The 25,827-nt window shown below is 42.8% G+C and overlaps 1 protein-coding gene across 2 annotated transcripts; it reads right to left on the bottom strand.

The window, feature by feature from the left end:
* Positions 1-1,121: 1,121 nt before the first annotated feature.
* Positions 1,122-25,827, bottom strand: PKM (pyruvate kinase M1/2). 2 transcript variants are annotated; one of them, XM_053272138.1, is made up of 11 exons: positions 25,670-25,827; positions 18,207-18,379; positions 16,545-16,636; positions 13,731-13,862; positions 12,568-12,754; positions 11,782-12,052; positions 10,978-11,128; positions 10,507-10,659; positions 7,229-7,395; positions 2,648-2,829; positions 1,122-2,266 (listed from the first exon to the last, which is right to left on the bottom strand). In XM_053272138.1, the coding sequence occupies exons 2-11, from the start codon at positions 18,358-18,360 to the stop codon at positions 2,160-2,162; spliced, it is 1,596 nt and encodes a 531-aa protein (XP_053128113.1). In that variant the 5' UTR covers positions 18,361-18,379; positions 25,670-25,827; the 3' UTR covers positions 1,122-2,159. The 2 variants fall into 2 exon arrangements, with proteins under 2 accessions (XP_053128113.1, XP_053128112.1); XM_053272137.1 differs by lacking the exon at positions 7,229-7,395 and adding an exon at positions 6,648-6,814 and having other exon boundaries at positions 25,670-25,826.

Raw genomic sequence — 25,827 nt, 5'->3', positions numbered from 1 at the left:
AAGTGTTGGATGGTTCCTACACTGTTCATAGTGTAGTTCATTGAACAGTTTGTTTTTCTTTACAAGGAATTACACAGTATTTTGAAGAAAGCTTGCCCTCTAATGGAGGCACTTGGAAGTGCACTGAGTGACATGCACGCCACCTTGGGGTCACTGGGGTGCACAGCATCAGTTCCTTGTTCATTTAAGCATATACTAGATATTCCTACAAATCCCTAGCGTAAGCCATCTGATGTATTACACTGCTCCATAACTAGTGGGAAGATAAGGGGGGGTGGAATAGGGAAAACCTCTTTCTTCCCCTCATCTCTCTATCAGTCATGGAACAGTGTTATACATTTAACAGCTGGGGAACAGAGGTGGTTTTCATCTGTGCTCATTTGTTTATCTGAGGATGGTATGTTATGTTTACCAACATTTAGTTTCTCTTTTTTGGACAATAAGAAATATTTTTGTTGAGTGTGATCTGTTGAGTTAGTGGGTAGCATCCAGAGTTCCACTGTGATTAATAGGACTGAAGTTATTCATAACTAGTCTGATTAAGCACCACTGAAATCAAGTCTTAACTAGTCTCATTACTACCCATTACCCCAAACATAAGAACAGCCCTGCGGGATCAGGCCCAAGGCCTATCTAGTCCAGCATCTTGTTTCACAGTGGCCCACCAGATGTTTCTGGGGAGCCCACAGGCAAGAGGTATGTGCATGTCCTCTCTCCTGCTGTTGCTTCCCTGAAACTGGTATTTAGAGGCATCTTGTCTCTGAGGCTAGAGGTGACCCACAGCCAGACTAGTAGCAATTGAAACCATCCAAGCTGGTGGCCATCACTGCATCCCATGGCAAAGCATTCCATAGATTAATTTCAACAGGTGAGGGCTTGATTCAGAGTCCTTTAATTTCACACACACCCCTTTTTAAGCAAGGATATGCTTAGCAGCCACCTCTGTTCCCATGTCATTTTGCAACCCAGACATTAACAGTATCATTCTCAGAAGTCAACATACCAACTGCAGTGATAACATGAGACACCTAAACGAGAAAGGCTGCGACTTGGCCTTCCAATGTCCAAGAAAGAATTATTAGTACAAAAAAAAAAAAAAAAAAAAACAGAACAGGCACTGATAGGTGTGTGAGCTCTGCTTTATTGATGTACAAAGTTGTACTCTACAACCTGATACCTGTTACAGTAGGTAACTTATCCAGATGTACAGAGGATAGTGCTCTCAGGAAACATGACTCAACTTCAACACAAAACACAACACTGCAACAGGTGCACAAGCAGCTCAAGTTATGGGAGTGCATTGCGTGGAACAATTTTGGCTGCACTGCTCAGCCCTTCGAGTACCATACATGCGATCTGCCTGCTTTCTTTCCAACATATCCAACTTAATGCAATCTGTGCCTGGAGTTAACTCCTGGTACAAAAGCACCCGGCAGATACTCAGGTTCAATCCCCTATTCCAGCACTTCTGTGAAAAGTACAGCAGCAGCTTTAAAAACCGGTTTTCCAGATCTTAAAAGGGTAAGCATGTGATGCCTTCTATCACCACCTATTGGAGTGTAGATTTGGGTATCAGTTATCTGTGTGGTACAATTTGGTTTATTGTGTAACCAAGAACCCCAGTGTACCCACAGGGACACAGCAAGACTACAGAGATGCTGCAAGAGCTAGACAGCTATGGCCTAGTATTGCTCCTAACTGGAGCGTTTCAGTGGAGACCCGACAGTACAGACCTACAGAAAGGAGCCTTTGGGGGAGTAAAGGGGGGTGGGGAGGGCAGGTATGACATCAAGCCACTGCAAGAGTGTCTTGCCAGACTGACTGGCTGACCTGGACTACCCCGGACTGCCCCACTTCTCTGCATCCTAAAAAGTTACAGAAGACAGCCCAACTTGTCAGGCTAGACACTCAAGAGTGGCTCCCAACACGTAAGGCAGGGTAGTCTCGGGAAGGGAAGATAGGGAAAGGCTCTGCTTTATCAGAACTATTTCAAGTATTTCTAGACTTCGTTTCTCTTCCCCTCAATTACTGCGCTTGGTGGTTTTTGGCAGCCTCTATCCACTCTACAAACAAGGACAATATTGCAAGCAGTTGCTGGTCTAATGCAGGAGGAAGGTGGTGAGACAGGAGGAGAGGGAGAAGGTTGCTAGGCTTGATGTCTATGGTACTGGCAGCACACGCATGGTGTTGGTGAAGCCAGAGCCAGGGCGCCATCCTGTCAGCACGATGATCAGATCACCAGTCTTGAAGAATCCACGAGCTTTGCCTGGAAACGAAGAGAAAGCAGTGAGAGGTTAAACTAAACTAAAAGCAATCACTAAGCTTGAAGACACATACTTCTTCAGACAGTAGTACCATCGTTCTGGGAGCAGGCTTTCCATACACAGTAGGGCCAATATGTGACCTAGCAATTCTGAAGCCTAGCTTCAACTAGTTTGAATTAGAACTCATTGCCACTGCAGCCCTAAGAGTTAGATGATGTTGTCTCATAAATCTAAATGCCCAAATATTGAAATGAAGCAACAGATGTTGCCAGTTGCTAGAAGAGAGATCTTGTCTAGTTTTGGGTAACCACCACATTGTGGGCCCTTGTAGCTTCCATGCTTGTTATCAAATGCGGAAACCAGAGCCAAGGATGACAGCTTACCAACATTTATGCCTAGGTTAACTCTGAGGTCAACATCTTCTGCCCAGGCATCGTGGGTAGGCTCTTTACACAGAACAGGGAAAATGCCACGGTAGAGATGGGCCTGGCGTGCTGTCTGATCATTGCGGGTCACAGCGATGATGGGAGCACGTGGGCGGTACCTTGACACCAGGTGAGCAGACCTAAAGAAGATAACATGCAGTGACTGAGCAAATCGCAGAAGCTTCAAGGGACAGTGTGGAGAATAGATCTGGTTCACCAAAGACTGGCCAAAGCAAAGCCACCATTTTCTCCAGGAGGCCCAAAAGCTTGGTTGTAAAACCTGGTTCTTTGAACCCAAAAGGCAAAGCGACTCAACAGCCACAGCTAGCTATCTGTGCTGTTGGTGGCTTGCCATCCACCCAGTTGAAGCAAGTTAATTCATGCAACTTAGTAACTTGAAAGTAAGTTACTCCTATTTTTCATCTTCTGTACTGAAAACAAGACTGGGAATGGCTGGAGTTTCTCCAACCACTTCACACATGCTTAATAGCAACCTAGAAATCAGGCTTCCAATGAAGAGAGGGTTCCATTTCTGATGGGAATTATTTCCTTTTGCTATTTTATTATAAGAGAAGGAAATGTGAAAGCCACTTTCATTCTCTTCTTGGAAAGGAAAGACTCAAAAGAACTATTCATTGTTATGCCAAATTAAAGTCTAGGATTTTTGCATGTCTGGTTTGGTTTCTGGCTAGGAACAAGGAGCAGCCGCCATTATTTTTTGCATTTTGGAATGGACCACCTTTTCCCAACTTCGTAACCACCTCCTGACCTAACTGCCAGCAGATCATGAAGTATGCCAAGTGTGCATTTTCCTCCTGAACCATGGCCTGAAAACTATTTAGTTTCACATATGTTTGTTCAGGCTTAAGGTGGCATCTAGTCAGCCTTAAAAGGTCGGTGGTGGAGGCAGTAGAAAAGTTTGATTTAAAGCATGGCTGGCATGGAGCTGAGACCTGGTATGCATACTGCATCCAAGCAGCAGCACAAAGCGCCCAGCCACGAGCTGCTGCAATTTCCACAGGCTGGATCAAGTATGCACAACAAATTCCAGGTAAAAAACAAGGTCCAAAGATAGATAAGGCAGCTTCTAAGTGGAGATGTAATATGCAAGTTGCTGATATTCTCCATCTGGTTTAGCCTCCAGATTCTATGATAGCAATTTTTTTTACTGACCAATGAACAGGCCATCATAATGCAGAGCGACTGAAATCCTGCCATGCTTTAGTTTGAGAGGGGCTGTATAAGGCATCCTATCCTTATGCAGGTGAGTAGCCCTGTCTACAGGAAATGCCTACTATCCGTTTAAGTTGGTATTACTTCCATTGCACTCCCCTTGAAATCTGGTTTTATAGCAGCACCTGGACAACATTAGGGCCAACAGTGGCCAGCATTGTAGGTTCCTACAATAAGAGTGGCCATTACAGGACAAGTTATCATAATAAAAGTGGAAATACTTCAGGTTGTTCACTATGCTAGTGACTAAGATTTCCAGCCATTTTGTGGCCAATTCTCCCTCTTCTGGGTGGCACAGAGGGGAATGAAGGCCTCAAGTTGAAAGTTGCCAGTTGGGAAATTTAGTCAAGTTTGTCTAAGGCAGAGATGCACTTGATGGATTTGGGCTAGCCAGTAACTTTGAAGACTCGTGATAAAAATAGCCAATTACTCAACAGCCTCAAGATGTCAAAGAGATCAGATTTCCATGTTTACTTCTGGTTGTTTGCCACCCTGAGTCTCCTATGAAAATACTCCCTAGCACATTTGCAAGGCTACCCAGACTATGACAATGCCTCAAGCAATCAACTTTTTATATGGTATGCAAGTGTGAAGATACTAAATAGTATTTACTAATAGTTCAATGCTACCTGCTAAGAAAATATTGTTTAATACTTTGACCAACACAGTAACCATGTGCTAAATATATGAACTGGCGGAAATGCAAACTTGCATGCTGCTCAGTAATGGAATAGGGAGAAACACCATTGTTTTTCCCTTCTCCGAAGGTTACCAGGAAGCTGTGTTCCAATATTAAGATGGACACACAATGGCTTCAGAAGGGCACAGTATTCACTTATAGGTCTGGCCCCAAGAATGGGGCAACATAGACTAACACAGAAGTCTGACAAAGAGAAAAGGCTGTGTTTTTCCTGCTTTATTCAAGCCCCGCCCCCCTTTAATATTTCCAAGTTATCAGAAACCATTGAGGAGCTCAAGGAGACCCACAGTTTAGATGAAATTGAATCCAAAGCTAAATTAGACTCCTAATATTCAGATTTCTTTAGAAAGGTCAGGCATAAGGCCAGCAGGAACCCTTTATAAACAAATGTTAGAAGTAAAAAGGAAGGAAACTCATGATATGTCTGCACTATAGCTTAAGCCCATTCTAATTTTACAATCTGTGCAGAGATTGTAAAATCTCTGCAGTGTGATCTCCAGTGGGCTGTTGGTAGTGTCCGCTTGTTCCCCCCGCTCACCCTCTATATTGCAATCATTTGTTCACAAGTTGAAATGTTTAAAAACTGCACAGCTAGTCATATGCCCCTTGAGCAATTCTTTGTTCCAGTTAGTACCTCTCTGGTATATTTCACATCAGAATTCTCCTCCAAATCTAGCTCCAAACAATACAGAGATTATCAGCTGATAAATGGCACATTCACAGTACACTCCAGACACACCAAATATAGCCCAAATGCACTGCCGTCCCCACTGAATGAGCGCTCAGTCGAAGGTAAAGCTCATTTATCATTCAGTTCAAGATACTTGCAATGTACTGCAGTTCGGAGACATTCTATCTACTTCACATGCATCTAAACTAAATTACAAACCAAGAACCCACACTCACACAGTTTAGCAGCCATTAGGCCTCTGGTTGATTGTAGAGGCCAGAGGGTGCTTCTTTGCTGCTGCCAACCCTGAGCAACTGGCAGTCGGAGCAGAAAGTCCTTTTCTGGTGGCGGAGGAATAGGGGAGAGGAAGGAGGCTCTCTGCAGCTGCCCTTTCCCTAGCTAATGACACTGGTTTCCCCTTGCCATGATGTTCTTCCTGAGAGGCAGGGAGTGCAACCCCCAAGTGGACATCAGCCTTCTGGCTGATCTAGATGTTTCCACCAGCCTTGGGTAGGTAATCAGGCTTTGAGGAGCCCAATTTTTCTAGGCAAAGCAGAAGTTCCTTTACTGGGGTCTTGATCTGGAAGCTCTAAATCACAGATTTAACAACGTTGTCAAATCCCAAGGTAGTGCACAACCCACATTAAACCATTTAGGTTTCATGCTAGAGTCCCAAAGGGTAGGCTCTGCAGTGCAGTTCTGCATACATGTGCCCATGTGTGCCCTCAACCTTTTCACCAAGAGGATGCTGGCCATACTCACTGGGCTCAGAATTAAGTGACAGCCTAGCAAATGCCACAGTGTGCTTCATCCAGGTTCATAACCCTGATTTCATGGGAAGTGACATCTGTGGCTGCTGGGAGCAGTGCTCTGGGGGTGTAGCTCCACAGTCATCCCAATGTTCCCAGGAGGACTTGGCATTTTCAAGCCTAAATTCCAAGCTTTTCAACTTTCGTTTTTAAACTGGGCTGATCTTAGCCCCTTTTTAAAGTTTTCCATCCTGGCCTTTTTATGCTAGCTTTTACAAAGCTTGGCTGTGTGCTCTTTTAACTACTCCCATAGTGGAATTAGTAGGGGTGCTCCTTTTAATTCTACCTTGATGTACTGAAATACACAGGTTTAATAGTTATTTTCATTGTTGTAACCCATCTTGACACTTGCTTTAGAAAGACAGTATGAAAAACCACCAAGACAACTTTGAAGGCAAGGAAAAGTAAAGGAGAGGCAACTCCGCCACCCAGAATTTAGAAGTAACAATCCTTCTGGCTAAGGCAGACATTCAGACGTTTGCTTTCTGTCCGTTATCCGTCCACATGAAGTCCACGCAACTGCTTCCAGATTCTGCCACCTCCTACCTTCCAGACTTGGTGAGTACGATTATGGCCCCACTGCAGCACTTGAAGGAAGCTTCTACAGCGCCAACAGCGGCAGCTTCAGTAGGATCCCGGTTCACGGGGGTCAGCCGGCGGAGTTCTTCAAACAATTGCCTGTGAAAGATGGCTGCCTCTGCTTCGCGAGCAATCTATAAGAGCAACACGCGTTCGGAAGACGACATTCACGTCAGTCATCACTAGCGGCCAGAGTGAATGTGGAGTGCTGAACTTGGCAGAAGGCAGTTGATTAAGCCAGACATTATCGATGGGGTGATTTTAGACCTTCTGGAAGTTAACATCTGCCAAGTCACTCCACTCCATTCTGCCTATCATATTTACACTCATCCATGCGCAACTGCCAGTCACTCTTGCTCTGCTTTTACCTACCTCCAATCTTGCTAGAAGGATGAAGAGTTATAGAAGAGTGCTGCATGAAAAATTGGTTTACCACATATAGGAGCCACTGGCTTGAAGTAGTCCTAGATTTTAGACAGCCTCTGATCACTCTGGGAATGAATTGCGAATTATCTTACAAAGTCTAGTTGCCTAACTCCGAGCCCTACCTGCCAGACTCTGTCAAAACTATCACAGCTGCAGCTAAGCACTTAAAAGAAGCCTCCACAGCGCCTACAGCCATGGCATCAGCAGGGTCCCTGATGTTAGCAGTGATGCGTAAAAGTTCTTCAGACAGCTGACGGTGAAAGATTGCGGCCTCAGCCTCACGAGCAATCTGTAGGCCAGAGTAAAGAGGGAGGGAAAAGGAGCAACATAGAAAGAAGGGAAGAGATACACCAGAGTATATGTGATAAGGTTAATTGTAAGGAGTATTAATTGCTTATTTGTCAGTCTTGCATGCAAAATTAAAAGAAGTAGGGTAGTGCAACTGCTTTGGTTACCAAACCAAGAAAGTCAGTGTCGTAGTTCTGACAGGGTCCCAATATAGTTTAAGATGCCCACTGGATTAGAGACCCTTACAAAAGAGACGCTTACATGTGCAAAGTCAAAGTTTAGAAATAAGCATGTTCTTCTAAATATAGAAAGAAGGATGGGCATCTCAGACTGGTAAGATTTGGGTTTGGAGATTCTGCTACTGCAGTTCTCAGCTATATCAGACTGCAGGAGCAGTATTACACCAACAAGTTAGTCAAAGTTTCTATAGCCTGCTTTTTGGTGGCCAAGAGCTCTTGCCAGACATTTCACTGGTTTGACCTTTAAGAGCAACTTTGAAATTGAGTTCTTCCACTTGCACCACCCTACCTTTAAGAAGTCAAGTCTCCATCATTTGGCTATACAAGTCATGTGTATATTTAATCTAGTAGCAGAAGCACTAGTCAAATGTGTAGGGATTTTGTTAGTGTCCAGTGGATGCAGAAGTATACTGATGTAAAGTAGACAACTGAACAGTATGACCCCACTGGGTTGAGCCTGAGGGTGCAATCCTAGGCATACTCACCTAGGATTAAGCACTACTGACCTCAATAGGAGGTAATAATACCTCAAAGTAAAATTACACAAGGATTAGGCAGTTACTCTTCAGAACTGAAACTGTAGACAGTTGAAACCATTTGCCATTAAAAATAATTGTTGTAGTGGTCAGATTAAGCTACTGTAAATTGACACATATTAACTCAAAAGAGTCTCATCCAGAACAAAGTGTGATAAACATGTCACAATTTTAAACTGAGCGACATGTGTTCTTGTTGGCCAAAGGAGAGAGAGTTGTATAGCATTTTTTAAAGCATGCAAAGAGGCATTCAAGAATTATTTCAGCCAGACAGTTCAGATAAGGTGTGTTATTTACAACATGACACATTAGGGATAATTTCATAGTACCTTCTGTGTAAGAAGTGCAATTTATTCCTGTTATTCAACCCCATGAGGGAAAATTAGGCTCATTTTAAAGAAGAGCAGGTGGAACAGGACAGTATAAAGCCAGAAAACCCACTGTTACCGAGATGATCAGAGCCAACTGAATGCTCAGCGTTGCACAGCTGCACAGCCGCTACTTGGGACCTTAAATGCATCAGACAAAGGTGACAAATGCATACAAGAATCTACTCAGGATAGCACATTAAATAAGGCCTCATTTCCACAAATGGAAGTGTATGGGACACCTTAACAGTTTTTAACTCCACAGGCTCAATTCAAGGTGCTGGTACTTTTAAAGCTTTAAATAGCTTTGGAAGCAGGTACCCTGAAAGACTGCCTGCTCCCATATAAACCTGCCCAGCTGTTAACATCTTACTTGAAGATCCTACATACAGTCCCTCCACCTTCTGGAAAGAGGCAGGTGATGGCTCATGAGAGGGACTTCTCAGTTGTCACGCACCAACTCTGCAGTGTGCTCTCCCAGCATCATGTTTGGTGGCCTTCTGGTACCAAATGAAGATTTTGTTCAGAGACAACTGCTAGTTTTTAAGTGTAATGAGGACAGGGTCTTAAGCATCATTTCTTATCTTTTCAGTGCTTCATTATTCACAATTTCTCCCCTAGTTTCTTCTTTGGGAAAATACAACTTGCAAAACTAAGCCAGTTTGGAATGTGCCACAGTGGTGGTAAGCTCTGTCCACAGAAGCAAGAGCATCCAAGCCACACAGAAAGGTAAGTTTATTGGCCTTGAAAAACTTTGAATCAAGGGTCTTATTTTCACATCGGACAATGATGAGCACCCCCCAGATCTCAGCTAGGCCTACTCATCCCAAGTTGATTAAAGGCAATTTTAAGATCTCAGCTATAGCAAGGTATTAGAGGCCAGAAGTCAAGCCTTTTGATACAATGAAAGAAGCTTTAGGTCATTAGTAACCAAACTGCATTACAACATGAACATGCTCATTTGCCACTGGCTCATAGAACTGGTTCACACATCCATTTGCTAGTGTGTGCCAGGTTACAAAAGGAACAGAGTCCAAATGAAGAAGTAGTGTTAAGTACACTTCCTTATTATGTGAGAATTGGATCAAGGTAGCTAACCTGAACTGCAGCTCTCAAACTAGTAGGTTATCAGGGCTGTAATTCACAGCAGGCAGCCAACACAATCAATACTTCAGTACTTTAATTCTGGTACTCAGTGTCAAGTTGTCAATGGGAAACTGGAGAACTCCAAAGCAGAGCAAAGTCTTCTGGCAGTTTAAACATGTAAAAAGGTCAGTCATGCACCAAACATTTTATAGGCACTATCCAAGGGCACAACTGTTTCCAAGTTAAAACAAAGCATGTTAGAACTGAGCAAATTGCAGTGGTCCAGCCCCACCACGAGATAACCCTAGGGCATGGTAAAACATTACTTTGCCTCCAGAATGAGACTAGTAATCAGCCACAGGCTCATGTACTCCCCTTGCCATACAAAAAAGACATGGGAGATCTAGTTCACTAGTTACTTTGTACACACAGAGATCAAAGTGCAGGAGGGGACAGGGAGGATAGTCCGAGCCCACTCCTGATCTTATCTCAGGAGTATGATTTTGAAAGGACTTAAGATAGTCTATTCTAAGTGAAGGCTATATGGAATTTGAAGAACACAGTAGGAAAATCCTACTTTGAGGCTTTCAAAGCCACTAATGAAGTTAGTGGTTCCACCTCTTTGGTAATGAACTATTCATAAAACAATGTTTGTGCCTCTTTGACCAGGACAGGTAGCTTATGGCAGACCAGACTTTTCATAGCCATGTATACAAGTCATAGTGGTGAAGAGCCAGACACTTACCACATGTAAATGGCTAAGCTAGCCACAAGACTTGGAAGGGGGGTTGATAACAAGGGCATTGGGGGGACTGATGAACTAGGGTGTTGAAGTCTAATATTTCCAAGATCTTCCATTTAAAACTAAATGGGGATCACTCACAAGGTGCTGCATGCGGACAGCCTCTAGAGGGTAGTCTCCTTTAGCAGTCTCTCCAGAGAGCATGATGCAGTCTGCTCCATCCAGGACAGCATTGGCTACATCACTCCCCTCTGCACGTGTTGGACGTGGTTTCTTAATCATGCTCTCCAACATCTGATGAGAAAAGCACAAGTTAACAGCTCCGGTGCCAGAGAAGCCACCTAATGTAAACAAACTTGTGATGCTTCAGCATATGCCATTCATCACCAGAGTTGAATCCTTCTCCACATCTGTTTGATATGGAAGCCATGCTAGTATCTACACAAGTGAAGGCAATTAACAATTTTAACTAGGAATCTTTTCTTGTTTTCTATTATGGTCTCCAAGCCAACCCATTAACATGAACGAGTATTTAGGTGCATGGCATACTTTTTTATTACCTAGACCCTGTGTGAAGGAATGACCAATTTAGAATCAACTGGTCTCAAATACCTGAGTGGCACAGATGATTGGCTTGCCAGCCCTGTTGCAACGACCAATCATCATTTTCTGGGCAAGGAAGACTTTTTCAGCAGGAATCTCGATACCAAGATCGCCACGAGCTACCATGATACCGTCACTAGCCTCCATGATTTCATCAAACCTGAAAATCAAAAAAGGAAAAGAATTGTATTCCATGGAAAACCATATTTTTAATTTAATTTTTATTTTTTTACATTTTATATCCCACTCTTCCTCCAAGGAGCCCAGAGTGGTGTACTACGTACTTAAGTTTCTCCTCACAACAACCCTGTGAAGTAGGTTAGGCTGAGAGAGAAATGACTGGCCCAGAGTCACCCAGCAAGTATCATGGCTGAATGGGGATTTGAACTTGGGTCTCCCCAGTCCTAGTCCAGCACTCTAACCACTACGCCACACTGGCTCTCTGATCTTGGAATCAGATGGCAATGCAGGACACATAAAACTGGTCATATGCTCCAGTTAAGAGGGCATATAGATACCAGTTACTTATCTGTATCTACAGGGATCTTGTTCAAAACAGCATGCAAGACCAATGCTTAGCACAAAGCTCTTGCTTCTGATGGACAAGACAAGGTCAGTGCTTAATTCCTTTTTGCATAGACTCTCTCTCAGAACTAGAGAGATTTGAGCAAGTTCAACTTGATATGCAGCTCAGTTTTTAGGTCATGTCTTCACTGGAGTCAATGCCATTTGAGAAATAGCGACAGAGCCAGAAGAAAGATTTCTTGATATAAACTAAGTGATCCTCGGCCTCAACTGTAAGAGCCAGATTACCTGCGTACTCCCTCATGGTTTTCAATCTTGCTAATTATCTTGATGTTCTTTCCCTTTTCTCCGAGCACATTCCTGACAGCATGAACATCAGCTGCCTTGCGGATGAAGGAGGCAAATACCATGTCTACATTCTGTTCTACACCAAATTTTAGATCCTGGATGTCCTTCTCAGAAACAGCAGGAAGGTCGACTGCAGCACCTGGGAGATTTACACCTTTTTTGCTTCCTAGCATCCCACCATTTTCAACTTCAGTGATTACATAGTCCGCACCTGTAAAGGATTTGAAACCATTAGTGTGCTAACTCAAAGTCTGTTTCCTGATGAACGGCATACTTCCACTACAATTTTTTGTCTACATCAACCCCATTTTCCTAGAACCAATTTACTGAGTAGTAAGCAAATCATGAACACAGCAGTTAACATGCTGAGAACTGTTGTGCTCTTGCAAGGTCTGTATTCAGGTTTGCATATAATGGTGTGGACAGCTCAGCTGGATATTTAAAGACTGGTTGGAAGGCTGTGATTGCAAGTAAAATCACCACATTCACCTATAAAGGTAAAGTGTGCTGTCAAGTCAATTTTGACTCCTGGAGCCCACAAAGCCCTGTGGTTTTCTTTTGGTAGAATACAGGAGGAGTTTACCATTGCCTCCTCCCACGCAGTATGAGACGATGCCTTTCTGCATCTTCCTATATCGCTGCTACCCGATATAGTACCAGCAGGGATTTGAACTGGTAGCCACACCTTAAATAGGAACACACTTCTCAAGTGCATTCTGAACGTACCTTTTTCCTTAACCTGAAGTGAAATAAGGCCATCATCCACATAAATTTTGCTGCCAATATCTACAACTTTGATGAGATTCTTGTAGTCCACCCACAGTACATTTTCATCGCATTTCTCCATAAAGGCATTGTCCAGAGTCACTTTAAGAGCGGCACCCTTCTTAAGCTCTACTTCTGCTGTGCCACTCTAAAGAATAAGCAACATAAAAAGCTTCAGTGGCATTATTCAAGGATAATCACATCTCACAGGTGAATTCTAGCAATTATCACAGCTCTCCTAATTCAGTAAGGTTCCCAGAAGATGCAGGAAGCCTCTAGCTCACAGTCCTACCCTGATGCTCTTTGTTTTCAATGTGGCTTGCTTCTTTAGGAAGGTGATAGCAACCGTAGTTCAGAAGTGCACAATAACCCTATTGAGTATGGCTCTGTTACCAGTGGAAGACTGGCAGTATTGCAATTACTCAATAATACTCAAACCAGGAGTTATTAATACCTGAAGGTGTGTGTGCACGTGCATAAAATTTCAGGGAAGAAAAGAACCAAGCCATGTGAAGTGTTCCTCTCCCACTGAGCTCTGGTAAAGTGAGGACCTTTGCCAACCTATACCAAATTTATGGAAATGACTGTACCTCATCACCCTAACTCAATCTAGGAAGAGCAGCTGCTTTGTGTTGGAGAGCTTACTCTTTCAGAATGCCAGTGTTCGGTTAGACTCCTAAATCATGAATTCTTGGCACATGGCAACAAGCTGAACACAAATGTGTAGGATAATTTGCTAACTGGGCGAAGAGGCACCTTTTTAAAGTGATGATTCTCTCTATTTAGCAGGGGGAGAGCAACTGGCCCTATCCAACCCCAGCACAGCATCCCTCCAGTGGCTGTTGCTGGTATCTGCCTTATGTTTCTTTTTAGATTGTGAGCCCTTTGGGAACAGGAATCCAACTTTATTATTTCTCTATGTAAGCCACTTTGGAAACCTTTGATGAAAAGCAGTATATATTTGTAGTAGTAGTAGTATATAAATATTTGTTGTAGTAGAATCTCTGCATGTTCAGCTTGGAATTCGTTATTGGTTCAGACACAACGGGGGTGCAAGATTAAGAAATTGGAAGAATGATCTCAATTTATACAATGGGAGCTGGGTCAGAGAACAAGACACTTACACCTTTGATGAGTCCAGTTCGAATTTCAGGTCCCTTGGTATCCAGTGCAACAGCAACAGGTCTGTAGGTAATAGGATCAGAAGCAAAGCTCTCAGTAGCTTCTCGTACATTCTTGATTGTTCCTTCGTGATACTAATAGGCAAGAAAACGCAACATTACAGAATGAAAAGAACCACTTTCATTAGCAAATGGTTTTGCTGACTTATCGATACCCAGCCCCAACCCAAATTTGGATTCATTAGTGTATTGCCAAGGCCACAGTGTCCAAGCAGCCAGTTAATTAACTTTTCCTACTAAGAAAGCCTTACCAAATATGAATTAATATATTCAATGGTGCTTAGTTCTAGGAAAATATGCATAGAAGTGTAGCCTTCCTGCATTGTATTCTGGAGACTGAGCACTGATTTGGTTAAGCCAGTGTCTGTTTTCATACAATAGTGCACTTAGTTGCAGTTTTGGGTACTCACACCCATGTTAAATGTGTAATTAAAACTCAGCTTCAGTGAACACCATCAATTCAGCTGAATACATACCCTGCATATAAACAGCCTTCAGTTCTAGTCAACCAAGATCAGGGTAGATCCTCGTTATCTGAGGACTTTCACTTCACAGATTATCCCTACAAGAACTGTTTGCTTATCTTGATCAAACAGAAGTATAGGGCAGACAAAGTTGGCAGACAAGGTTATGTAAACTTTATCCCCTACAGCTATTAAAGGCAGAAATAAGCGAGATGGTTTGTTTACAATGGAATTCCAATGAAAATGAAATACCAAGCTGCATCACCAAAAAGCAGTAAGCAGCAGGACAAGAAAATTATCTAGTGGGTTTTTAAAGAAGTGAGCCAACCCCTAGATGTAATTTGGGTCAGAGGCCAAGTTAGCTACCTCATGAGATATTTCTGTGGACCAGGACTGCTCAACTTTAGCCCTCCTGCAGATGTTGGCCTACAACTCCCAAAATCCCTGGCTACTGACCACTGTGGCTGGGGATTATGTGAGTTGTAGTCCAAGAATAGCTTTGGGGTGGGGGTTGTTGAGCGAGCCTGCTGTAGACACAGATGAGCAGCGCCAAAAGCTAGTTTGTATGATCATCAGTCAATAAAGTAGTTTAAGTAATTTGCATTAAGGCAGTATCTCTAGTAGTAACTTGTAGCGGAATTGTTGCTAGTTCATTATGACCAATAGGTTGGGGTGGGGGGTGAATGTACAAGAGCAATCTCACTTCTAATTTCCCTTCATCTTACACGTTTAGGACCGCTGCAGTATTTTTACACACACTTTAATAGGATTTTTTTTTAGGACTGAGGAGGCCACACCATTTTGTATACTAAGATGGAGCTCAGTAAGCTGCTGTCCAGGCAGCAGCTTGACCTTTTGAAAGCCAGAGCAGCCAGCCCAAAGACATTTAGGTGGCCTTTATGGAAAGCTGCCATTGAGGATGGGAGCCTTCCAGCCCAGAGGTAATAGTGAGACGCCTGTGATATTTATAGAAAGGGGCTTGCCCTCTACTACAATTTACTTGCATTTCTTCTGACCTTAACCTAAGACACGCTGAGATCATTCACACAAACACACACTGTTCTACCCGGGTTTGGGAGCTCCCAATTTTCACTTGTGTGGAAGCAAGCACTGTTCCCACACACACGCACAAGTTTTCTGACATCCATTCAGTTAATTTTAGACCCCGCTCAGGTTGAATTAGGAAGGCCCCATTCTGAATGCATGTGTGCGCACACAGTGTCTTGATATTGCTGCCCATAACAAAGCTTATTCCACAGATTTAAAAAAAATCAGAGGGACCACTAGAAGCAAGGTAGGAGGAAAACCCAAGTAGGTTTTCCTCCTACCTTGCTTCCACACAACCAAAAATTGGAAGCACATACAGCTCCCAAACCCAGGCAGAACACAGTTCGATTGTGTGAATGACCTCACTATTTTTATAGAGGCAGGGTCCTATCAGTTATTTGGCAATAATCTGTCTGCTTCAGCAATAACTACTAACATCTTTGCAGATCTCATGACTTTGCAAACGGGCAGTTAGTAACTTCTCTCAGTCATTGATAAGTAGTTTTCAACAGGAATTGTACCTGACCAGGCCCCATAAAATTGAGAATAGTGGCATTTAACCACTTTACAGAAGGAGATACTTGTAGCTACAAGGGTAAGCATGTTTAAAGAACATGTTTATAAGTCAGGCATGCCATCACCAGTATCTGGTAACAGAAGAGTGACCTTTAGCAGGTGAACTTTCAGTGAGTACTGAAATGGACACTCTGTACTCTTAACAAGCAGCAGATTTTTTGGGCTCTACCAGTCTTGACATTTGCTGCTGGATGTTCAAAGCCTGCATGGCAGATTAATGCTTAGAGCTTTGTATTCAAGGTGGTCAAGACCCTTGAGAGCACAGTAATTCCTAAAAGACCCAATTCTGCACTTCAGCAAGACAGTGCTGTATTTAGAACACCAAGCAGTTTGTTTAACCTCCACTTATTTGAAAGCAAAAGGAAAGCAACTCCAATATTAAGCAGCTCCACAGAAACACCACCTCATAGTTTAGTTTCAAGTGGTGGAATCAAGTTGTCAGACTCACTAAGAAAATTCAACATTACATTATTTGGTGATCCCCTTTACCAGCCTTAAGAATAGAATCAAGTAGAACTTTTAGTCATGTGTACTAGTACCTTACCAAATAATTTTAGTACCTATATTTGTTAGAATAAGCATGTGCATTGCCCAAAGCTAGAAGCTAAACCTCAACTAACAACCATTCTCACTAAGTTAATACAATTTTTGCCCTCCAATGCACTCTTACCTCATGTGTTCCATGAGAGAAGTTGAGACGGGCAACATTCATGCCAGATTTAATCATTTCTTTCAGTATTTCCACTGTCCGGGAAGCCGGGCCTAGAGATTTGAAGACAGAAACTCATTATCAAGTATCATTTTGATGAAAGGTAGGTTAACTATAAACAAGGCAGACATGAAGATAAATTATGTATATTGAGAAGGATGTACACCACTTATTTTATGGATTTCGTCGAACAAAGGCTTTTTTCACTGCAGAAAGTACATACTGGCTTCACATCCTGACATCGACACAGAATGATGACCTACAAAATGCATGCAATAATCTTTCATTTGATGCTACAGCTAGCCAAGGTCTCTCCTGAACAGCAAGCACTGAGAATACTTTAGTGACAGACTACAAACCCCTCACAGTAGTTTCAGGTTAGAAGCCATGTTGAATGCTATGAATGTGTGCACACTTCTGCATCTGAGTGGCAGTGCTTCCTGTAGGAACTTGCTTACAACACAAAGAAGCATTTCCAGCTAGATAATGTCCAAAGCTACTCTGGAAGTCTACACTATAATACTATAAAAGAACCAGGCAGAATCCATAAGGCTTTTAACTCCATTCAAAGTACAGTTCATATCACATAGTATTCTTGTTTTCAAAATCTTGTGAAAGCTTCCAAGAAAGGTTGCACACTTGCACTGTTTTGTCATGCAAAACAGGGAAACAAGTCCGTCCCTCTTATTTCGAGGTGCATTATACCTTGAAGAAAGGACAAAAATTAGCCTAGGAGAGGAGAACATAGCAACCAAATTCAGGAAAGCCTCTCAGTTACAAGGATTCTACTAGGAGTCATGTATTTGCTATATCCAATTTATCACTTTGACCATGGCATCAAGCGTTTTGCTGCCTACACAGGGCAAAGTAGAGGTTGCTCAGATGCAAGACCAATTAGATAACTGGTTCCATCTTCTACTTTAATAGCTACACATATTAGTTCTCAATTGTCTTGATTTTCTTATTAATTCTACAGTTACAAGAATGGACAGTTATATTATCTATGTGAAGGCTTTGCGGAGGAAAGAGTAACAATTTGTTCTAGTAAGAACTAATCTGCCTACTTGCCTTTCACTACTATCCCTATGACTGGACTAAATTTGGTCCAAATTGGTTAGCAAGTTCACAAGTTAGCCCAATTGCACCTCAAACGTTTGTGTCCACCATCTGAATTGGGTGGATATCATCACAAACTGCTGTAGAAGTGTCCCTACAACTGTATCCAGTTTGGTTCATATTGGTCCAGGCATTGCAAAGTTGATGGGGACACACAGAATGACAGGTAATCTCATAAGCCTACCAGAAAGTAGGCTGAAAATGTATACTTTGTGAATAATAGTGGCTCATACTGTGGTTCTACCAGACAAGCAATTCAGTTCACACTGCTTTATGTAACCGACCATGACTGGACATCTAAAAGGAGTTGGACAACATCCCATTCAAACCAGTCACAAGTTCCATTTAAAGATTTCACTGGACTCTTATTTCAAAAGAGCAAAACTTTACTTGAGGAATGCAGCTGGATTTCATTGCTATGTAAAGTGGGCCAGTCAAACTCATGAAAGAGCAGGAAACACAGACTATGCCTCATAACTTGGGTAACTATGATAACGCTCCACTTACCAATTGTGCAGATAATGCCAGTGTTTCTTGCAGTGATTGGTTCAGAGTCAATGTCCAGACGGCACATGTGTTCCAGGAATGTGTCTGCCATGGCAGCATGCAACTGCTGAGTCTGGATGAAAGCAGTTCCTGCATCACCGTGTTGCTTAGACATGGCTGCTGAGATTTGTTATCTAACAAAAAATAAGAATATTAAGGAACATGCAATAATATCCCCTCTAGACAAGAAACCCAGGATCCCCAGTTAATTGCACATTCACTTCAACTATCTTTAATCAATTTCTCTTTACTGGACTTCTGAACATTAGGAAAACAGTGGGATTACTCTAACTCAGGTAACACAATCACAATAGAGGGCCCTCCTCCTGAACAATGTCATGTCACATGATCAACAAGTACACTTCAGGATTATGGGTGATGACAACCGTCACCTGTGAAAACATGTTTCCCAGTTCATCCATTGCTGAGATTTAGCTGTGGAGCAGCAGCATGGCAGGCTGGAACCTTTAACTGCAAGCTAATCAGCTTCAGGTCAAGAATTACAGCCTGTCCCACAGATCTGCAGAGGAAGACTGAATTTTCCCTACTACCAGATATACTCTGAGCAATTCCTGTCTAGCTCTCTCTATGCACTCCTCGGCATATCTGCAGTTTATATAAAAATACACGCAATAAAGGAAGGACAAACTACAGAGCTTGTCCTTTATCGCAGGATGAGACAGCTTTAAAATCAAGCCATACTTTAAACTAGATGCAGAGGCAGTTTATTGCATAGCCTTATTAACCAGAGTTCAGATACTTTGCCTAAGTGCAAAACCTATATTGATTAATCTTATGGGAGTTTAAAACTAGCCCAGTAAGCCTGAATAGCTAAACAGGCTCTTGTTTAATGCTGTACTTTGGCAGGCAGCCTATATACCACTTTCCACACTTTATGTAACAGATACAAAACACACATACTGTTGCTAGAACAGCTATTCCCGGAGTTTAGGAAATCCACTTCCCCCCTAAACCTGAAGCCTCCAGTGTTTTTCTCTGTGCTGTATGATTCTATTGCAAGACTGGCAGATACACTCCAACGTATCATTGAGGTAGATTAAAGGGAACACAGAGCCCAGTCATTACTGACATGTATGTTCACATTTGAGGTGTGCAAAAATCATGCTAGTAAGAGAATCAAGAGATCATCATTCACCTGAAAAAAGAATGTTGGTTAAAACTATTTTATATTCTACCATGTATTCCAACATCAATTGTGTTAAAGTAGCATCTGATATTAGAGAACTTTCACTTCCTGTATCAGTAGTGCCCTAGCAATGTAGTAGCTAAATAGCCAACTTTTTCTAGTTTAACACTGCTGAATCCTGCCTGCAATTGCACACCTAATGCCTTACAATTAGATATTCACAATACCCAATGCAGCTTCTCGGTAATAGCATGGTGGTTTCCACTAGCTACTATTTTCTCAATATAAACTGTGTTCAACAAGTGGCAATGCAATTTCAGCTTCTGAATTCCATTTGTTACAATGAAGATTTGGAACAGTTTTGATTTCTCCTGCAGGTTTATTCCAAGCAGCTTTAGGCTTTGTGCAGCAGCTCTTTAACGCAGCTTCAGTCATCAAAAGAAGCTCCACCCTTTCTGGTCAGAACCTCTGCTGTACGTGCAGCTTCCCTCGCAGACAAGGCTTCAACTCATTCAGATCCTGATTAATGCATGAGCATCTCCCCTGTCCCCACCCCCTATTTTCCCTTCCAGTAGCTTGATTCCAGCCTCATTGAAGATGCTGACTCACCTTCAAATAAATTTAGACAAGCATCTCTGGAAACTATGATTCAGTAAATATTGGCTGCAGTAATGCAATGTTTCCCAGCACAGGAATATTTTAATGCAACCAGATGTGTCTCTACACAGACTTTGCAAAAAAAATGTATGCAGCATAAACACACAAATATCCTTGCCAAAAGGTGACCCAACTTATAACTACCTCCTTTTGAAGAAGGTTATCGTGAGCGTCACCCTCTATAATTATAAAGCTGTATGTATAACTCTAGAGAAGGACAACTGTGGTCCCCCCCCGCCCCCAATAGGATGCAGTTTTATGTGGGGCCACCTTTTGGCAAGTCATGTTTGTGCTGGATCAAAGCTGTGTTAAAGAACTGGTGCACAAAGTATGTATTGCACATTCTAGCTTGGGTTATTCACTATGCTGTGGTTAACTACAGATCAAAAAACAGCCAACATCCTCTACAAAACCACTATCATTTCATATTCACCATTCTCTTCTTACATTAAATGCTCATAATTTCCACTGCCACACTGGACCACAACATGGAGCAGGAGGGTGGCAGTGGTTAGGAGCTTCTGTACTAGAGCCTGAAGTTGGCTTCTCCTTTATGTTGCACTAAGCTCTTAAACAATTGGCTGGTGTTTTTTTTAAGCATTCAAACACTGCTCTTGGGCAGAATCTGGAGGACTGCCCTCCTCACAAATCAAATGCTTTAAGATGTATACATACACTAATGTTTCAGGCAGTACCTCAGAATAAAACAAAGACAAACAAAGGCCCAGAGCCCTTGGATGGATAGGGCAGTATAGAAGTGTAATAAATAAAATAATAATTCCTATTTCCTAGTTGTATATAATTCAGCATTATGAGATGCACTAGGAAAACTCAGACCAAACAACAGCAGCTCTCTATATATTAGCAATCAGATTATTCTGGACTGTGCCAAAAAGCGAGTTATATAATAAATTGGAGGAAACAAACTAAAGTCACAGTCACTTCTGTAAAAGCCAGTCAAACTGAAAATTGGTTGGACTTGCTTTAAATTCTAGTTTGTTCATTAAACTCAGACCTTAAAAGCAGCCACTTTGTAAGATGAGTGAGACGGACTGCCTGTCAAATCAGTAACACCAACACTATCATGATTTTATGACTGATGATGACTTTATGAAGTAAAGGGTTTCACAGTAATCTCCTTAATGCTCAAAGCTTTCTTTGCCAAGCAGGCAGGATACAGTTATTCAAAGCAAACTGAACTAATCAATGCATCTGATAAATTAGTTGGCAAGCTTGTCTTCTGCGTAAGAGAAATGTGCTTGTCTTCCATAAAAGTTTCTTTTTAGTATTGCCAGTCAATCCTGGCAATGCATATCAAACAAAGCCACATGAACATTTCATGTTAGCCCAAATATCACATTCTATATGCCCTGAACTAAATTGGTACCTGTAACCCAGAACACTTTAATGCTAGCTCGCAGAGTATAGATTAATCTATTATTACAGAGGGTCAGAATACAGAACCGATGAGCACTTTTCTTGAACAAGGGCAGATAAGCTGGCAAACCCACAAGTGATCCAATATAACTGGACCATCACAGAAGAGCTGCAATACATGATAAGCTTAAGGTCATACGTATCATGAGTTAGTGAGAAGATAACAGATAACATTGAGACTATCCCACTCAAGGACTGTAAATGCTATAAAATATGGCTATAAATATTTCAGTTCCAAGCTATGCATTCTGCTCAGGAAATCTACTGGTCTGTTTGTAACAAGTGAAAAATGATTCTCGGTGCGTGGAAAAAAAAATCTTGACCAACACTGCTTGATCCCAAGAGAATTTTTAAAACACTTAATCCTCTAAAACATGCCTTTACTAGATCTTCACTAATTTACTGCTTACTTAAATGTTTTTAAGATAGTGCTTTACTAGCATGTACAGCTTTAAACCCTCATCCATTTAACCATCCATGTGAAATAAATGAATGTGTTATACCAAGTAGAATGAGAACAAGCCCTCAGCTAAATTTAGAAACCCTGCCACCACTAGCTGCATCACTGGCCTGAAGCTTTTTTGCCGACGCACAGTAGTGGCCTAAAATTGCTATTACAATCCTATTTGACTCCTACGTGCCAATAGTCACAGCACACTGCAGTAACTCTGCTGCTTTTAGGAAAGCCTGGCCACACATCAGAAGGCATCTCTTGCCCCCAAGAGCACAAAATTGATGTCCTCACTAGATACCTCAAGTCTCAGTACACATCTAATATATTTCCTTCCCATTTATATACCATCACCACTATACTTTAGAAAGTGTAAGTAAAAATGTTAGGACCCCAGAGCAATTCAACAAATTAGTATAAGTTGCAGTTAGGCTTTGTTGCTCTTGCAGGTGTAGGGTTAAACTAAAGACTTTATGGAAGAGAGGATTTTTGAGAATGTCTTAATATGTTGATCATGCAAACTTTACTGCAGCATAATATGTTGCATATTATGCTTATGGGCTCATATGAAGCGACTGCCTCAAAAATTCCCATATAACAGAATTCCAAGTTAATTCTTGGATTCTATTACTCCACCATAGTAATTTATGCAATTTAGATGCTATACCCAGATATATCCATCTGTATAAAAGGAAATGTTTAACATGCTTTGCTCTTCGTGCTGCAAGCAAACTTCTAACAGTTACTGTACTTTGTTCTACAGAAAGCTTTGTGTCATTTTAGAGACAGGGTCTATTTGTTTAATTTCTAGCTTCTCTTAAAATGAGATTGTCCCTGCTTTTATGGTCAAAAACATGGCGCCATAGAGTATTTGGAAACATGTATTCATCTGCCATCCAGAGTTCTCTTCCTTGAAAAACCCAAGCCTGCAAATCAAAGCATCTATAGTTTTATCATCTCCTGCCAGCAGCCAGTTGAAAAGGTTTGCGCCAATCACAAAAGGTGTTCTATCTTAACAGATGCCTCTAGTTCCAAATCAAATAGGCATCCTGGTGCCTACAGGGTCATATTCAACTTGCCAAGACTTTTTATCTCAACAAAATTCAGCCCTGGAACAAGTTTTTACATGAGGGCAATGCAGGGTGGCAGCAGATGTCAGGGAAGCTTTAGCTGGTTAGACATTGTCCATGGACCTTGTGCTCTATAATAATAACATACTAAAGTGCAAGAATACAACTCTGCTCCATACAATGTACACTTACTATCTGGTCCCCAAGAAATTTTAACTAACTAGATTTCCAGCAAAGACAAAGCTGAAACAAGATGCAACAATCAAGAACCAGTTTCCTTAAAATTCCATTAAACGTGCATTTGCTTAGTCATTTCCTTCTTTCAGTAACTGGAAATTACATCACATCTGCAGGATGCCTACAGTTTGCTTGCCATTCTCTTCTCCAAACGAACAATACTTTAAGATCCTTGCAAATACAGGTTGTTATCACCTGATACACAAGTAGTATACAAGCGATACACCAAATGATCCCTTGCGGGGCCTACACATTTTGGTTGGACTTGAAAGCCATTATTAAGTGGACTTCCAAAGCTTGGTGTGAAGCAAGCCTCACCCTCCCTCAAGTTCTCTGCACCATGTGCTAGAGAGAAAGTAGAGGCAGTGTTCCTCTCTTCAACCTGGGATGGCAAGATGTCCCCCGCCCCCTCCAGTTATCTGTGGTATGCAGAGAATTTGGGAGCGAGATTGTGTTGGACATTCAATGGCAGGTGGTCACCAGAAATATATGGCTTGCTAGTTTCTATATTTAAGGTAGGTTTTTAATTCCTCCCCCTAACCTCCATGGATTGTTCTGCCCATGGCAACCTTAGCTAGGTGATACTTTTAGCTCTAAAGTGTAGGGCTGGCTCAGTTTTTCATTGCCCTAGGCAAGGGAGAGGTAGACTGGAGTATATGGAGTAAGCACTCCAGACTCTGGTAGTAAGGAAGATTCTGGAGCACACAGTTTGAACAGAGAAGCAGCCATGCTGAAAGCAGAATTAAAACCTTCTGGCATGACAAAAGAATTGTGCCTACAGGAAGGATGCCTAGTCTGTTATGGTTGAACCATGCTTGCCTGTGTGGAATGTTAGAGACAAACTCCAAGTTCACTGGACAGTGAACAACTGAAGGCATGCTTTCTTCCTACAGTATTTAATTCTTCTGATAGATTGTTTGCCATGACCTGTAGTTATTCAGTTTCAGCCAAAAGATATCAAGGTGAAATTTGCTTCCACTTCAAAAGTGATATACTATGCTTCATTGGTTATGAAGTTCATAACAATGTTCCAAAATAGATCTTTTAAAAGAGGTTGGAAAAACCCTACTGATTGAATCTCTTTGTTCCTACACTGGCAAGCATACAACGTTTGCGCCAGTTTCTGCAGCAGCATCCAAGGTCACCTCAGGGAGAGGCCTTATCATGGCTGGCTAGCATTCTTGGGAAGCAGTTTTAACTTCTCAGAAGGTCTCATCTTCTGAACAAGGATATCAGTGTTCATTCATAGATAGGGAGGGGGTGTGTGTGTGTTTGCTTTCTGAAAAACCTTTCCATCAGGACTTTGGGCCGGAAACACTCTCCTTGAACCAATCTGGCTGTAGTAAAGGCTATGTGCATGCTTCCTTACCAGTAAGCAATCTTCTCAACAGGGCTCACTCCCCTTTAAATTTTGCATGCATGGATGAGAGCTGCATATTAAGGCTTTGATTGCTTTCTCTGAGCAACCTGATAAGGCCTATAAGCCAACCCCACTCCCAGTTTCCTCGCACGAAGTTGAGACCTTCTCAGAGAGAAAGGGCAGAATGCAACACGATACCCCCAGCCTCGCCAAGGCCCTCGCCGAAAGGACAAAGAAAAGCAGCCGCTGCCCCGGGGGTGCCCTAGAGCAGCGCTGCCCAGCTTCGTCCCTCCAGCTGATGACCGACTACAACGCCCATCATCTCCAGTGGCAAGAAGAGCTAGGGAGGATGGAACTTGTAGTCCAACAACAGCTGAAGGGCCGAAGCTGGGCAGCGCTACACTTCGGGGAAGAGCGGGGTGCGGAAAAGAAGAGGCGAGGAAGAGAGGAAATAGGGGTGGGGCGCCAGGAGGATCCAGGAGACGCAGCCATGATGGGGGGGACGACACCCCAGGCCACGCGTTCCTCGCGTGCGCGAGCACACCTCCTTCCGCACCCCCGGGGCGCGCGCGCACCAGCACGTTCTCCTCGCCATCTCCAAGGAGACGGAGGCCGAAAGAGGAGAGGCTGCCCGTAGCGCGCCGGGAACTCACTCCAGACCCCCTCCCGGCCCCTTCCCCGGGGTTTGCCGACGACGGAAGGCCGCGCACCGGGCCCTGATGAGACATTCACCGGGCTTACATCCTGCTCTGTCAGCGCGGCTGCCCACGATGCTTTAGCCACCCGGTGGGCTCCTCTGAGGAAGCAGGCGAAGAAATACCCGCAGCGAGGCGTTTATTAAAATAATGATAATGATAATGATAATGATAATTATCAATTATTATTAACAATTATCGTAATATATAATTATTATTGTCAGCCGCACTGACTCAGCGAAAGAGGCGGTCAACGAAAAAGGAAAAGCGAAAAAAATAATTGCTATGGGGAGGGAAACGAGGCAGCGACGGGTTCCTCACGGAGGGCGGCGACGCCAGCCGCGCCCCGCCTGCCTCTCTCCATCCTTACCTGCCCGGCTCCCACACAACGTCAGTCCTCTCGGAGAGTCTCCACCTCTCTGAGCGGCTCCTCCGCCGGCACCGAGTCAAGGTGGCCAGCGGGCCGCGTCACACAGCGCAGCCTCGCAGATTCTTCCGCCACGCTCCCCTGCCGCCGCGCCCGCCCCC

This window comes from Hemicordylus capensis, chromosome 10 (genome assembly GCF_027244095.1).
Source record: "Hemicordylus capensis ecotype Gifberg chromosome 10, rHemCap1.1.pri, whole genome shotgun sequence".
NCBI lineage: Eukaryota > Metazoa > Chordata > Lepidosauria > Squamata > Cordylidae > Hemicordylus > Hemicordylus capensis.
The sequence above is the reverse complement of the archived record's forward strand: the minus strand, read 5'-3'. Positions and strand labels throughout refer to the sequence as shown.

What these genes read in the sequence shown, in the direction of transcription:
- PKM (XM_053272138.1), bottom strand. Translation starts at nt 18,360, where the DNA reads ATGTCTAAGCAACACGGTGATGCAGGAACTGCTTTCATCCAGACTCAG. An exon ending in CAATCATCTGTGCCACTCAG is followed by an intron (nt 10,660 to 10,977) that starts GTATTTGAGACC and finishes TTTTCTCATCAG; the next exon opens with ATGTTGGAGAGCATGATTAA. An exon ending in GTTTTGACAGAGTCTGGCAG is followed by an intron (nt 2,830 to 7,228) that starts GTAGGGCTCGGA and finishes TATCTTCTTTAG; the next exon opens with GTCTGCTCACCTGGTGTCAA.